The sequence below is a fragment of the Cervus elaphus genome, chromosome 6, assembly GCF_910594005.1.
Source record: "Cervus elaphus chromosome 6, mCerEla1.1, whole genome shotgun sequence".
Lineage (NCBI taxonomy): Eukaryota > Metazoa > Chordata > Mammalia > Artiodactyla > Cervidae > Cervus > Cervus elaphus.
Window position 1 is genome coordinate 32,742,511 of NC_057820.1, and position 14,272 is coordinate 32,756,782.

At 34.9% G+C, this 14,272-nt stretch overlaps 1 protein-coding gene across 1 annotated transcript in view; it reads left to right on the forward strand.

Annotated features, from left to right (window-relative positions):
• Window positions 1–14,272, forward strand: part of UBA6 (ubiquitin like modifier activating enzyme 6) — a 79,911-nt gene that overhangs the window by 32,750 nt on the left and 32,889 nt on the right. The window contains exons 8-13 of the mRNA XM_043906629.1: window positions 1,097–1,219; window positions 3,647–3,770; window positions 9,392–9,495; window positions 10,704–10,766; window positions 11,618–11,694; window positions 12,155–12,221. Of these exons, the coding sequence (XP_043762564.1) occupies window positions 1,097–1,219; window positions 3,647–3,770; window positions 9,392–9,495; window positions 10,704–10,766; window positions 11,618–11,694; window positions 12,155–12,221 (558 nt within the window). The remainder of the gene's footprint in view (window positions 1–1,096; window positions 1,220–3,646; window positions 3,771–9,391; window positions 9,496–10,703; window positions 10,767–11,617; window positions 11,695–12,154; window positions 12,222–14,272) is intronic.

A 14,272-nucleotide genomic window follows, 5' to 3' on the forward strand; every position in this document is an offset into this window, starting at 1 on the left:
TTGAATACATATTACTAACTGCACTTCCTTTGTTGGGGTCCTTTATTCCTTTGGAAAAAGGAAAATGCTATTTGTTCCTTTGAGATAGGCTCTGAACTATCATCATACTGTATCAGATAGATGTGCTGAAAATTTTTGGACTGGTATTTACATAGCATATTTATACCTTATAGAACATGTGTGCCATAGTTCATAAATTATTAAGATGAATAAGATATACAGTGGTCAGTAAACTTTGAACAGGACAGAGAAATTTTATAAAGTAATTATACTAATTTATAAACTAAAATCTTTGTGTGATTGATACATTTATTCATACTTTAAAGTTGTTTTGCAAAGAAGGAAATTGTTCTTGAGTTTGCAAACTTAAAAAAAAAAGTTTCTAACTTTCTTCTGTTTTATGTCTCATTAAGAATGCTGTAAATACCTATTTCAATAGTAAAGGCAGTGCATGATCAAGTAGAAGGTAATCTGTTAACCATTTTATGACTTCATTTGATAGGGAGTATAAAGTCATTTTAATGAGCTAGATTTTTAGATAGATAGATAGATACAGAGAATAAAAATCACTTTCAAGAACACATTTATGACTGTGTTTATGAATTTGATCTTTACCTTTCCTGACTTCGATGTGCTCTGTTCCTCAGTCCCTTTTCTGCTGACTCAGTCTTAGCTTTTAGCTCTCTTTTGTTTTCCTCTAACTCTACCACTTTTGGTGAATGGACACTCCATTCTGCTTTTCTAAAATGAAAAACAAGAATTCACTGCTAGACCATTAAACCAAGGTATCTCCTTCTTATATTCTGTGCTTGGTTTTTAGGATAAAGCAGGAGTTTTTGTTATTTAAAAATTACAGAATGTCCAATGCTGTGCTGATGTTGCTTCTAGTTTTGTGACACCAATATCCAGTCCTAAATACCTGACCTCTTGATTCTGAAACCAGTTTACAAATAATTTATCATATTTGTGGTCACTTTATATCTCAAAGAATATGCTTAATTATAAATAAAATTGTCACCAGGGGGTCCAAAGATAGTTGAGTTTTTTTTTTTCTTTATATAAATGTATTAATCTTGAACTTGTTTTTTCATTTCAGTTTATCAGTGCAGATGTACATGGCATTTGGTCACGGTTGTTTTGCGATTTTGGTGATGAATTTGAAGTTTTAGATACAACAGGAGAAGAACCAAAAGAAATTTTCATTTCAAATATAACGCAAGTATGATTATATATGTGTATTATTGTTTATGATTGATTTTTAAGTTGATGTTTTAAAAAGGTAATATTAGCAAAATATTGTAGTACACAGTCTTTTTTATTTGATTAAAATTGAAGTTGGGATATTAAGAAAGTATTCTGGTTTCCATCTAACATTTAATAATTGGTACATCAGCATTTGCTGATGTCATTAATTTTAATTTTGTTCTATGTCATGTTCCTATGGGACATTAATTGTAAGTCAGTGTTTACTGAACAGTTTATTATGTCAGGTCATAGATGAATTACGAGTGCCATAATTCTCTTGGCCCAACACTCTTGACTCCAGGAAGATGGACACTTAAGTCATCACAGACAAAAGCTTTTCTGATTTGACATATTTCTAAAACAGTATTTGGAGGAGGAAGAAACCTTAAGAGTTAACTAACCATCAAATCAAAAGGTCTGACTTTTTTTTCTAACTGTGTTCTCTTAATGTCATGCAAGCTTAATTTTTTTATTACCTAAAAGAATTGGAGAAAATGTTATGATCCACTTTTACTACTGTTTCCTTTTAGCCTAAATCACTAACTTTATTTGCACTCTTTATAAAATCAATTTACATTAAAGCTCAAAAGAAGCCAAGTACAAAGGAATGAAAATATACTTTGAATAGTATTTGTGCTTCTGTCTTTATACTTTATTTTTAAACCCAGTGTTAATGTTGGCGTTCTTACCACTTTTTAAGGCAAATTCATTAAAAAGTTATTTTTTGTATCCGTTTGTTTACAGAATGGTTTGTTGTTCAGCCTTTTACCTTCTCTAGTTATTGTTAGTTTGTCCCTGAGAATATTATAGAGTTAGAATAAGCTGCAAGGAATCTTGTATTGCACTGATATTTTCTTTTATTAAACAGTGCAGGAAATATGGAAGTTAGCCATAAAAAATCAGAAAAATATACCATAGTCCTCATTTAAATTATCTGCAAGTCATTTCTCCTTCTTAAGGTCCTTATGAATGCTATTATTCTTGAGATGTTATTAATAGTACACCCACATTACATTAATTTTTTCTGCATGTTTGTGGTCTTTTTTAGTTTTTATTTTTTAATGTTTGTGGTCTCAATTGTATTTCTCAAATCATTAAACAGTGAGAGAATTTTTAGAGTCTACACAATTATGAAAGAGACAATAATAATTCCATTAGGTTTTATGTAAATTAAATCATTATCACCTTATTTAAGCAATGGTTGGATTATATGCAGTTAGGAAATTTACAGTTGTCTGCTGTATCTCAGGCACCCTCTTAGATGAGATAAGCTAATTTCTTCTATTTTTACCTGATATGCAGGGCTATATACTATTTCTTTGATTTACAGTGTTGCAGCTTTATACTGTTAATACCACTTTCCTAGCGTTAAATTTCCATCCTTCATTCTTAATATTTCTTTGATTTTCAAAGTTAGACTCATCTTTTATGTTCACAGTCTTTCATGTTGTTGTTATTTTTGTTCAGTAAGTAAGTCATGTCTGACTCTTCATGACCCCATGGACTGCAGCACACCAGGCCTCCCTGTCCTTCAGTATTACCCAGAGTTTGCTGAAGTTCACATCCTTTGAAACAGTTATACTGTCCAACCATCTCATCCTCTGCTGCCCTCAATCTTTCCTAGCCTCAGGATCTTTTCCATTGAGTTGGCTTTTTGTATCAAGTAGCCAAAGTACCGGAGCTTCAGCTTCAGCATCAGTCCTTCTGATGAGTATTCAGGGTTGATTTCCTTTATGACTGACTGGTTTGATCTCCTCAGTGTCCAAGGAACTCTCAAGAGTCTTCTGTAGCACCACAATTTGAAAATATCAATTCTTTGGTGCTCAGCTTTCTCTGTGGTTCAGCTCTCACATCTGCACATGTGAGACCATAGTTTTGACTGTACAGCCCTTTGTTAGCAAAGTGATGTCTTTGATTTTGAATATACTGTCTAGGTTTGTCACTGCTTTCCTTCTAAGAAATCCGTGTCTTCTAATTTCATGGCTGCAGTCACCATTCACAGTGATTTTGGAGCCCAAGAAGAATCTGTCACTGCTTCTACTTTTCCCCCTTCTATTTGCCATGAAGTGATGAGTCTTTCATAAATGACTTTAGAACTTGAATTCAGTTACTTTGAGTATGTTTTGTAAATCACAGAAATCCTTGAGTTTGTGAGATATTTGAACTGCTTGAGATACCTATTTCTGCTCAACATAGAAATCGTAAACATTCATAATAAAATGATATGGTTGTCACTGTCTTGTGACAGTTCTTTAAATATTTGTGTTTACAATGGAAGGAGAAGAATGGCTTGCAATTTTGGTTGTTTTGAGAATTTTATGATAACTTGGTCCTTTTTATGTGAGATTTGGAATTTGTATAAAAAAGGACTTTGTGAACTTGTTTTTACTCTTATTTCTAGGCTAATCCTGGCATTGTCACTTGCCTTGAAAATCATCCTCACAAACTTGAAACGGGACAGTTCGTAACATTTCGAGAAATTAATGGAATGACAGGCTTAAATGGATCCACACAACAAATAACTGGTAAGTTTATGTTTATTAATTTGTTTATACTTATTCATTATTCATTGCATTTATAGTCCAGACACTGTACTTTTTGAGACTACACCATCAACTCAAAAGGGGTGATCCAGTTCTTCACCTCAAGACATTCAATCCAACTTGTTGTCAGTCGCTCAGTCGTGTCTGACTCTTTGCAACCCCGTGAACTGCAGCATGCTAGGCTTTCCTGTCCTTCATCATCTCCTTGAGCTTGCTTAAACTTATGTCCATTGAGTCGGTGATGCCATCCAACCATCTGGTCCTCTGTCGACCCCTTCTCCTCCTGCCTTCAATCTGTCCCAGCATCAGGGTCTTTTCTAAGGAGTCAGTGCTTCACATCAGGTGGCCAAGTACTGGAGCTTCAGCTTCAGCGTCAGTTCTTCCAATGAATATTCAAGGTTGATTTCCTTTTGGATTGACTGGTTTGATCTCCTTGCAGTCCAAGGGACTCTTCAGAGTCTTGTGCGACATGACAGTTCAGAAGCCTCAATTCTTTGGCATTCAGCTTTCTTTATAGTCCAGCTCTCACATGCACACATGACTATTGAAAAAAACCTAGCTTTGACTATATGGACCTTTGTCACAAAGTAATGTCTCTGCTTTTTAGCATGCTGTCTAGGTCTGTCATAACTTTTCTTCCAAGGAGCAAGCGTCTTTTAATTTCATGGCTGCAGTCACCATCTGCAGTGATTTTGGAGCCCCCCAAAATAAAGTCTCTCACTGTTTCCATTGTTTCACCATCTGTTTGCCATGAAGTAATGGGACTGGATGCCATGATCTTAGTTTTTTGAGTGTTGAGTTATTTTTCTTAAATTATTTGTTTTAATTGGAAGATAATTAGTTTACAATATTCTGATGATTTTGCCATACATCGACATGAATCAGCCACGGGTAGACATCCACAGGTGCACATGTATCCCCTCATCCCAAACCCCCCACCCCATCCCTCTGGGTTGTCCCAGAGCACCAGCTTAAAGTGCCCTGCTTCATGCATCAAACTTGCACTGGTCATCTATTTTACATATGGTAATATACATGTTCTCTCAAATCTTCCCACCCTGGCCTTCTCCCACAGAGTCCAAAAGTCTGTTCTTTATATTTGTGTCTCGTTTGCTGCCTTGTATATAGGATTGTTATTACTGTCTTTCTAAATTCCATGTATATGCATTAACATACAGTATTCGTGTTTCTCTTCCTGACTTACTTCACTCTGTATAATAGGCTCCAGTTTCATCCACCTCATTAGAACTGACTCAGATGCATTCCTTTTTATGGCTGTGTAGTATTTCATTGTGTATGTATACCACAACTTCGTTATCCATTCGTCTGCCGGTGGACATTTAGAGAATGTTGAGTTTTAAGCCAGCTTTTCTCCTTCCTCTTTCACCTTCATCAAGAGGCTCTTGAATTCCTCTTCGCTCTCTGCCATAAGGGTGGTGTCATCTGCATATCTGAGGTTATTGATATTTCTCCTGGCAATCTTGATTCCAGCTTGTGCTTCATCCAACCCAGCATTTCACACGATGTAGTCTGCATATAAGTTAAGTAAGCAGGGTGATGACATACAGCCTTGACGTACTCCTTTCCCAATTTGTAACCAGTCTGTTGTTCCATGTCCGGTTCTAACTATTGCTTCTTGACCTGCATACAGATTTCTCAGGAGGCAGGTTAGGTGGTCTTGTATTCCCATCTCTTTAAGAATTTTCCACAGTTTGTTGTGATCCACACAAAGTAAGGAGATAGCACCATTAGGCAGTGGCGTTACAGAGAAGAGGCATTCTGGGGACTCTAACCTTAGCAAGGATCCCTGCTCAGTTTTGGTGTAGCAGCAGTAGGGTTGGGGTGTCTGGGTTATAACTGGCTGCATTGGCTTGGGAAGATGGTGATAAGAGTATTCTGTGCAGAAGCAAACAATAAGAAACAAGACAGAATTCAAGGAACTTAAAGATAGAGCAGCTCTACAGTGGGAGTTGAGATAGCAACAGACATACTGTTATCTCATGGTAGATAAGTGAAGATTCTGACACCTTATTTATTCACACATTAGGGAGTACAAAAAGCAAATTCTGGAGGGAAGATGAGTACAGTCTAGGCTCTTTAGGTGAAGTGACAGTGAAGTATTCACATGAAGATACTTTTTTGTTCAGTGACTTGGAAAAAAGGGATGAATGAATGTTAACTGCAGGCAGATTTGTGGACTTATTGGCAGGAAACTGAAGGAGTCTGTTTTGTTAGTAGACTGAGGTGAAATCATGACCCAAAGGAGAGATAAGGTGCCAAGGCCAGAGATCTGAAGAGAGTAAACAGTTTTAAAAATTGAAAAGTTACCAGGTTTCATTTAAGGCCATTTGAAATGAAGAGAATACATTTATGGCATCATTAGTCTTCATAGTTTATGATTTTCCTCCAGCCATGTGTAAAAGAGTTAAAGACATTGCTTTACAATGTGTAACTCACAGGCAGCATGTTTACACCTATTCAGCTGAGAGTGACTCAGTTTTATCTTTAGGGCATCTGAACATGTAATTATGTGATTAGTATATAGACTAGTGGTAAACTGATTACCTTTTTTTTCTTTTAATGACTACAAAAATAGATCCTTAGGAGAGAAAAAAAATTAGTGCCTGTTAAGAGCTCTTTATAGCAAAACAATTTTGGATCTATTTTTAAGAAGCTTTGGTAATAAATCTGTTGTAATTTGTTTCCCAGACTGTATCTAAATATGTAAAATACAGATTCAGATCATTGATATTACAAACTTTGTGTCTATTTTTGCATAAATTGACTCATTTACTTAAGAGTATCCTTTTTTGTCTTGGGGTCCATTCAGTGGTGGACTCTGGTGATGAATCCAAATCTTGGGGCTATATTTATGAAAGGAGAAGCCACTGGATATCAAGAAATGAAAATAAAGAAAACCCACATTTTGCATGAACAATTCTTTGAGCAGAGAAAGAATATTTAAGTAGAGTAGCAATTGATAAGTCTTTTTGTCCCCTGATATTTATTAATTGATACTTTACTGCTTTAAAGTAATTTTCCTGTTACTTGAAAACCATTTTTAAATGACTAAAATAGTATATGCTTATTCTTGATATAAATTGCCAACATCTGCTGGATCGTCGAAAAAGCAAGAGAGTTACAGAAAAACAGCTACTTCTGCTTTATTGACTATGCCAAAGCCTTCGACTGTGTGGATCACAATAAACTGTGGAAAATTCTTCAAGAGATGGGAATGCCAGACCACCTGACCTGCCTCGTGAGAAACCTGTATGCAGGTCAGGAAGCAACAGTTAGAACTGGATGCGGAATAACAGACTGGTTCCAAATAGGAAAAGGAGTACATCAAGGCTGTATATTGTCACCCTGCATATATAACTTATATGCAATTATATGCATCATGCGAAACGCTGGGCTAGAGGAAGCACAAGCTGGAATCAAGACGGCAGGGAGAAATATCCATAACCTCAGATATGCAGATGATACCACCCTTATGGCAGAAAGTGAAGAACTAAAGAGCCTCTTGATGAAAGTGAAAGAAGAGAGTGGAAAAGTTGGCTTAAAGCTCAACATTCAGAAAACTAAGATCATGGAATTTGATCCCATCACTTCATGGCAAATAAATGAGAAAACAATGGAAACAGTGGCTGACTTATATTTTTATGGGCTCCAAAATCACTGCAGATGGTGACTGCAGCCATGAAATTAAAAGACGCTTACTCCTTGGAAGGAAAGTTATGACCAACCTAGACAGTATATTAAAAAACAGAGACATTGCTTTGCCAACAATGGTCTGTCTAGTCAAGGCTATGGTTTTTCCAGTAGTTGTGGATGGATGTGACAGTTGGACTATAAAGAAAGCTGAGCGTTGAAGAATTGATGCTTTTGAACTGTGATGTTGGAGAAGACTCTTGAGAGTCCTTTGGACTGCAAGCAGATCCAACCAGTCCGTCCTGAAGGAGATCAGTCCCGGGTGTTCACTGGAAGGACTGATGTTGAAGCTGAAACTCCAATACTTTGACCACCTGATGCAAAGAACTGACTCATTTGAAAAGACCCTGATGCTGGGAAAGATTGAGGGCAGGAGGAGAAGGGGACGACAGAGAATGAGATGGCTGGATGCTATCACTGACTCAGTGGACATGGATTTGGGTAAACTCTGGGAGATGGTGATGGACAGGGAGGCCTGGCGTGCTGCGGTTCATGGGGTCGCAAAGAGTTGGACACGACTGAGCGACTGAACTGAATTGATTCTTGATATATATGTATATATGTTTAAATAGAGTTAAAAATGAGTACTGTTTCAGACCTCTCCCCTCTACTCCAGAATTAATGGCAACTAAGTTGAGTGTTTACTCTTCTGGTCTTTTCTGTCTAGTTGATATATAAGGCTTGTTTATTTAATTGAATTTTTTGAATAAGCAAATCATTCAAAAAAAATAGAAGGCAAATGTTTACAATGAAAACTTTACTGCCCACCTTTGGCTACCTCTCATTCTTACCTGTTCATTCTACTTAGTTTATTGGATGTCCCTCCAGGCTTTTCTTAAGCGTTTTTACATGCAAGGTAGCATCTTATGAATAGAAACCCTTTGCGTTTCCATTAAACTAAACATCTCGATGGTCTTTTCACATCATTAATGTAGAATAGTCTCCTCCTCTCCCCTTGATGTCTCGTAGCATTTCATGGTCTCTTGAATATGGTATAGTATAATTCTGATTTGCATTTTATATATTATGAATGAGATTAAGTATCTTTTCTTAAGTTTTAGAGCTGTTTCATTTTCCTTTAATGTGAGTCATCTATCCTTTACCCGTTTTCTTAATGAGTATTATTGATCATTTTCCCCCAAACTCCTCATATATGGGGCATATTTGCTAAGGGTTTTTTTTTTTTTTAAATGAATCACAAAAATTTTTTTGTAATGTGGCATTTGACTTTGTTTGTGATGGCTTTTACTGTATATGATGTCAAAGTTTTCCATTTTTTCTTGGATGCTTTTGAGTCATAATTAGAAATGCCTTCCTTACTGCAAAGTTTTAAAGAAATTTTTATTCCATACTCATATCTAATAATTTTTTTGATATTTAAAACTTCTATCCATTTGGAGTACTTCCCCACCTGACTTTTTTCCTAAAAAAATTTTCGAGTGATCTTTTCTTTACTGATTTGTGATACCACCTTAATTGTGTCTTTTGCGAGTCTGTTACTGAATAATAAATCTGTCTGCCTTTCTACTCATGAGCCAGTATCACAATTGTATTATTATCAACTATGTATATAACACATACCAGTATATTAATTATTGAAGCTTCATGAAGTATTTTAATATCTAATAATAAGCACCTCTGATTCCCTTTTTTCCTTCCTTCCAAGTTTTCTTGGGTGTTTTTGTGTTTAAGTCCTTATGTTCGTATTGGAAAGATAATCTGTCTAGCTCCCCAACTTCCACCTACCCACCCACCCCCCAAAATAGAAAAAATTTACACTGAAATTTTCTTAATTTTGTAAATTAGAAAAAATTAACATCTTTTTTATCATAAACTTTCAAATTAAATAATCATATCAGTAGATAATGGTTTTCTTTTTTCCCTTCTTTTAGTGGTATCACCATTTTCTTTTAGCATTGGTGATACTACAGAACTGGAACCTTATTTACATGGAGGCATAGCTATTCAAGTTAAGACTACTAAAACATTCTCCTTTGTAAGTATTTTTTTTTTCTTAAATATATTTCTTTACAGAAGAGTGGCAGGAGAGAAAAAAACAATAAAATTACTCATTGAAGAGATTTTGTTTTTTAATTTGTACGCACACTGAGGAAAATGAAATCAATGGAAATAAACTGACTTTAACAAAAAAAATTTAGAGAGTTGATCATACTTCTTATAATTACTTCCTAAGACAGAAGATGTAACTAATATGTATTTGAAAAATTTAACAAGCATTGATTCAGTATGTGTTTTATTTTATTATTCAGTTACATTTTTAAAGCAAAAGGAATATTTCTTTATCATATTTGTTATTTCAGGGTTTTTTAGATTTTAAGTTTTTTGGATTTCAAGAAGTTGTATGTTAGATATGTTAAATAATTCCCATAAACTGGCATTGAAAGGAAATGTATGTATCTGTAGAGGCTACTTTTATCAGGGAATTAAGGAGCCTCTTGCTGCTTAAACCCTTAGACCATTTCTTATAAGTAGTCTAATATATCTTTTTTCTTGAAAGTTCTCAAGGTTTTGACTTGACTAACTTCTTTTCCAGAACAATTATTAACTGAAGTCCTCAACAAGGTTGTTTAGCCCAGAGTTAAAGCAAAACAACAGATTAAAATATTGCGTCTTGTCAAATCTGCTCCAGCATTGCTTCCTCTTGCTGTTGTCCCTAGTTTTTAATTATGCTTCAACTTATGCCTCAATAAATTTAAGATTGGGTTTGGTGGATTTTTTTTCAGAGGGGGTGATTTATTGTCTTGTTTGTTGAGTTTTTTGGCCTCCGTGTGTTCTTTGCTCCACACAAAAAATTTTAGCTGGGTATTTATTCAATTCTTGTCAGGTATAACAAGTCCTAAAACTTGGTATCAGAAAAAATACGGTAGCTCTTCGATTAAGATAATAGATTTTTTTGAGTACACACACACATGTTTAAGTTTCCCCAAATTTATTATGTGGAGCAGGTTGTCCAGTTGCATTTAACATTAAAAATATAAAGTGACATAATAAGAAAAGGAGTAACCAGGGAATGGTAGCTACTTTACATTTCAGTTAAAACGTGTTAGCCCAACCTTACTTATCTCAGATCTTTTAGAAGGAGTCATTGCTTTTAGTGCTCTGTGTCATTTATCAAGTAGTCACATGCTTGCTCTGAAGTAACAGTGGATTTTTTTCTATTGTTTGTTTTGTTTTTTCTATTAGGAATCATTAGAGATGCAACTAAAACATCCCAAGTACCTTATTGCGGATTTCAGCAAACCTGAGGTAAACAAACACTGTTTGTTTGAGAGAGGCAATGCAGTGGGGGTTGGGAATGATAAGCAATTATAAATTTAAAACAGACCAACTATATATATGTATATATAAATATATATAGTGCAACTATATAGTGTGAATGTATGTAGAGAGAGCAACTATATATATATTTGTAGTATCTGTGTGTATATGTCAGACCATTAGATTCTTTAAAAATAAAGGTTGTATTCATGTAGCAAGCTGACTCCTGGATTAAAAATGGGATTTTATGTAATGGAAATGTTTGAATAATAGGGAAAAGATTTTCTTTTATGATATGCCAGGTTTGATAGTTAAAAGGTGGTTTCATTAATTTATGTAAAGGTAATCATATTAAGAGATTTTCTGAACAATGTAGAGTTTTATGTAATACATATTTCTTCTCTAAAAATCTTGGAAGCATTTATTCTGCTTTTTGAAATCATTGGATCAATTTTGTACCAGTGAATGTATTTCTGATAAGTAAAGAATTATAATAACAGTTTCTGAATTTATAAATATTGGTAAGGAAAGAAAAAAGAATTCTCGTACCAACATTTTCTTTCCTTTGTTTAGTTGATTCTACTTTGTTTCATACGGATAACCTAATGAAAACTAGTCCTATAGCCTGGGATTAAAACTTGAATCTGTTACTTAAATATAGCTTGAAGTCAAGTCCTTTAATTTCTCAAGCCTCAGCTTCCTCATCTGTTAAATAAAGATAACAGTAATAAGCTAATTTGTTTATTGATTAAGTAATGTCTTAAAAGTGTTAGCACAGTGCCTGACACATATTATACACTCAATTTTAAATACTGACCAATTTTTAATGTTATCAATAGGCACCTTTAGAGATTCACTCAGCCATGCTTGCCTTGGACCAGTTTCAGGAGACCTATAGTCGCAAGCCAAATATTGGGTAATGTTTTTTCTTTGAAACAACGTTTTTTCTTATTGTAATACTACTAGATACACCAAATTGTGTAAACACTTCTGAACCAACCTGTTTTTCTCGTAGAAGTGGAAAGTTCAATTTATAAAAATGGAGTTATACTAAATAAAATTTTTCCTATTTTGAAGTCTTCAAAAGCTACAACTTAAAAATATCTGAGAACTATTAGATTACAAATCCATTACATAATTTTTTACCTTCTACGTATTGTTGCAAAAAGTTTTTGCTTTGTACATTTAAAACTAAATTCTTACTTATAAACTGTTCTTAAGTGAGCATGATTTTGAAGGAATGTATTTATAAACCAGCTGTCTTTAAAGTCAGTAAACACTTCGTGTTACATGGTTGGCAAAATTCCAGTTTTTTAACATATTTCTTAAATTTCAATTAGCTATTGAGAAAATTGACATTTTATTTTGAATTCTAGATGCCAACAAGATTCAGAAGAGTTGTTGAAACTAGCAACATCTATAAGTGAAACCTTGGAAGAGAAGGTGAATACTCAGTTTGGGTGTCAAAAATTGTATAACATAAAAATTTTCTATAAATGTTCTCTTAGCCTTCAAATTCCAGTTTTGCTGCTTATTGACTCTGTGACAGTAGGCAAGTTACTTGACATTATTCAACTTGAGTTTTTCAAACCTTTGCCTCTTTTTTAATTAGATTGTTTTCTTCTTACTGATTAAGTGAGTTCTTTATATATAGAAATCAGTTTTTTATCAGATACATGTTTTATAGATATTCTCTTTCAGTCTGTGGGTTGTCTTTTCATGTTATTACAGTGTCTTTCAGAGAGCAGAAGTTTTTTATTTTGATAAAGTTTAATTCATCAGTTTTTTCTTTTTTATGGTTTGTGCCTTTTTTAAGCCAAAATCACAAAGCTTTTCTCCTTTATTTTCTTCTAGATGATTTATTGTGTTGTGAGTTTATATTTATATACCTTGCACAGTGTAGATTATATACATCATTATACATTTTGAATTCATTGTGTACAGTTTTGTACATTTATGAATTAATCTTTTTCTACCTTGTCAAGCATAGAACTAAGTTAATTTTTTTGTATCAGAATATCCAGTAATTCTAGCCTATTTATTGAAAAGACAGTTTTCTTCTTCATTGTTTTTTTGGCTTCTTTGTCAGAAATTCATAGACCACATATGTGTATGGCTCTTTCTGAACTCAATATTGTCTTCCGTTGCTTATTTCTGTCTTTCTACTAGTACCATCCTTTCTTGATTGCGGTAGCTTTAAAATAAGACCTAAATCACATGTGCTCTCTGGTGCATTTCTCAGAAAGCAAGTGAAAGTGTTAGTCACTCTGTCATGTCCAGCTCTGCAACCCCGTGGAATGTAGCCTGTCTGATTTCTCTGTCCATGGATTCTCCAGGCAAGAATAATGGAGTGGGTAACCATTCACTTCTCCAGGGGATCTTCCCGACTCAGGGATCGAACCCAGGTCTCCTGCATCTGCAGATCTGAACCACCAGGGAAGCATTTCTCAGAAGGAGCTTAGAACTAACAGTTCAACTGTTCAGTTCAGTCGCTCAGGCGTGTCCAACTCTTTGTGACCCCATGAATCGCAGCACGCCAGGCCATCACCAACTCCCGGAGTTTACTCAAACTCATATCCATAGAGTTGGTGATGCCATCCAACCATCTCATCCTCTGTCGTCCTCTTCTCCTCCTGCCCCCTATCCCTCCCAGCATCAGGGTCTTTTCCAATGAGTCAACTCTTCGCATCAGGTGGCCAAAGTATTGGAGTTTCAGCTTCAGTGTCAGTCCTTCCAATGAACACTCAGGACTTCTCTCCTTTAGGATGGACTGGTTGGATCTCCTTGCAGTCCAAGGGACTCTCAAGAGTCTTCTCCAACACCACAGTTCAAAAGCATCAATTTTTTGGCACTCAGCTTTCTTCACAGTCCAACTGTCACATCCATACATGACCACTGGAAAAACCATAGCCTTGACCAGACGGACCTTTGTTGGCAAAGGAATGTCTCTGCTTTTTAATATGCTATCTAGGTTGGTCATAACTTTCCTTCCAAGGAGTAAGCGTCTTTTAATTTCATGGCTGCAGTCACCATCTGCAGTGATTTTGGAGTATTCCCCCCTAAATACACAAATACTGTTATTTCACATAGAATTTCAAGAGATTAATTGATAAGATTACAGTTACTGATATTGAAAAAGCAGGAAGAGAAAGAGTAGCCAGAGCTCATGAAGAGATCTTTGTGACAAATAAGAAATTGTGCTAAAATAATAGCTCCAAAATCCAGTTCTCCCTTTTTTCCTTAAAAATAATAATAAATTATATTTTAAAAAACATCATCTTTCAATATGATAATGAGAACTTTGTGGTGAGTGGCCCTTATATTAGTATGTAAAAGTGTTATTACTCTCTTGATGTTTTTTCTAAACTGCCTTTTCTTTTAAGATTTTTTTTTTTTTAGAATTCTCTTTATTTATTCATTTTTGACTGTGCTGGGTCTTCTTTGCTGTGTGGGTTTTTCTCTAGTTACAGCAAGCGGGGGCTACTGTGTGGTTG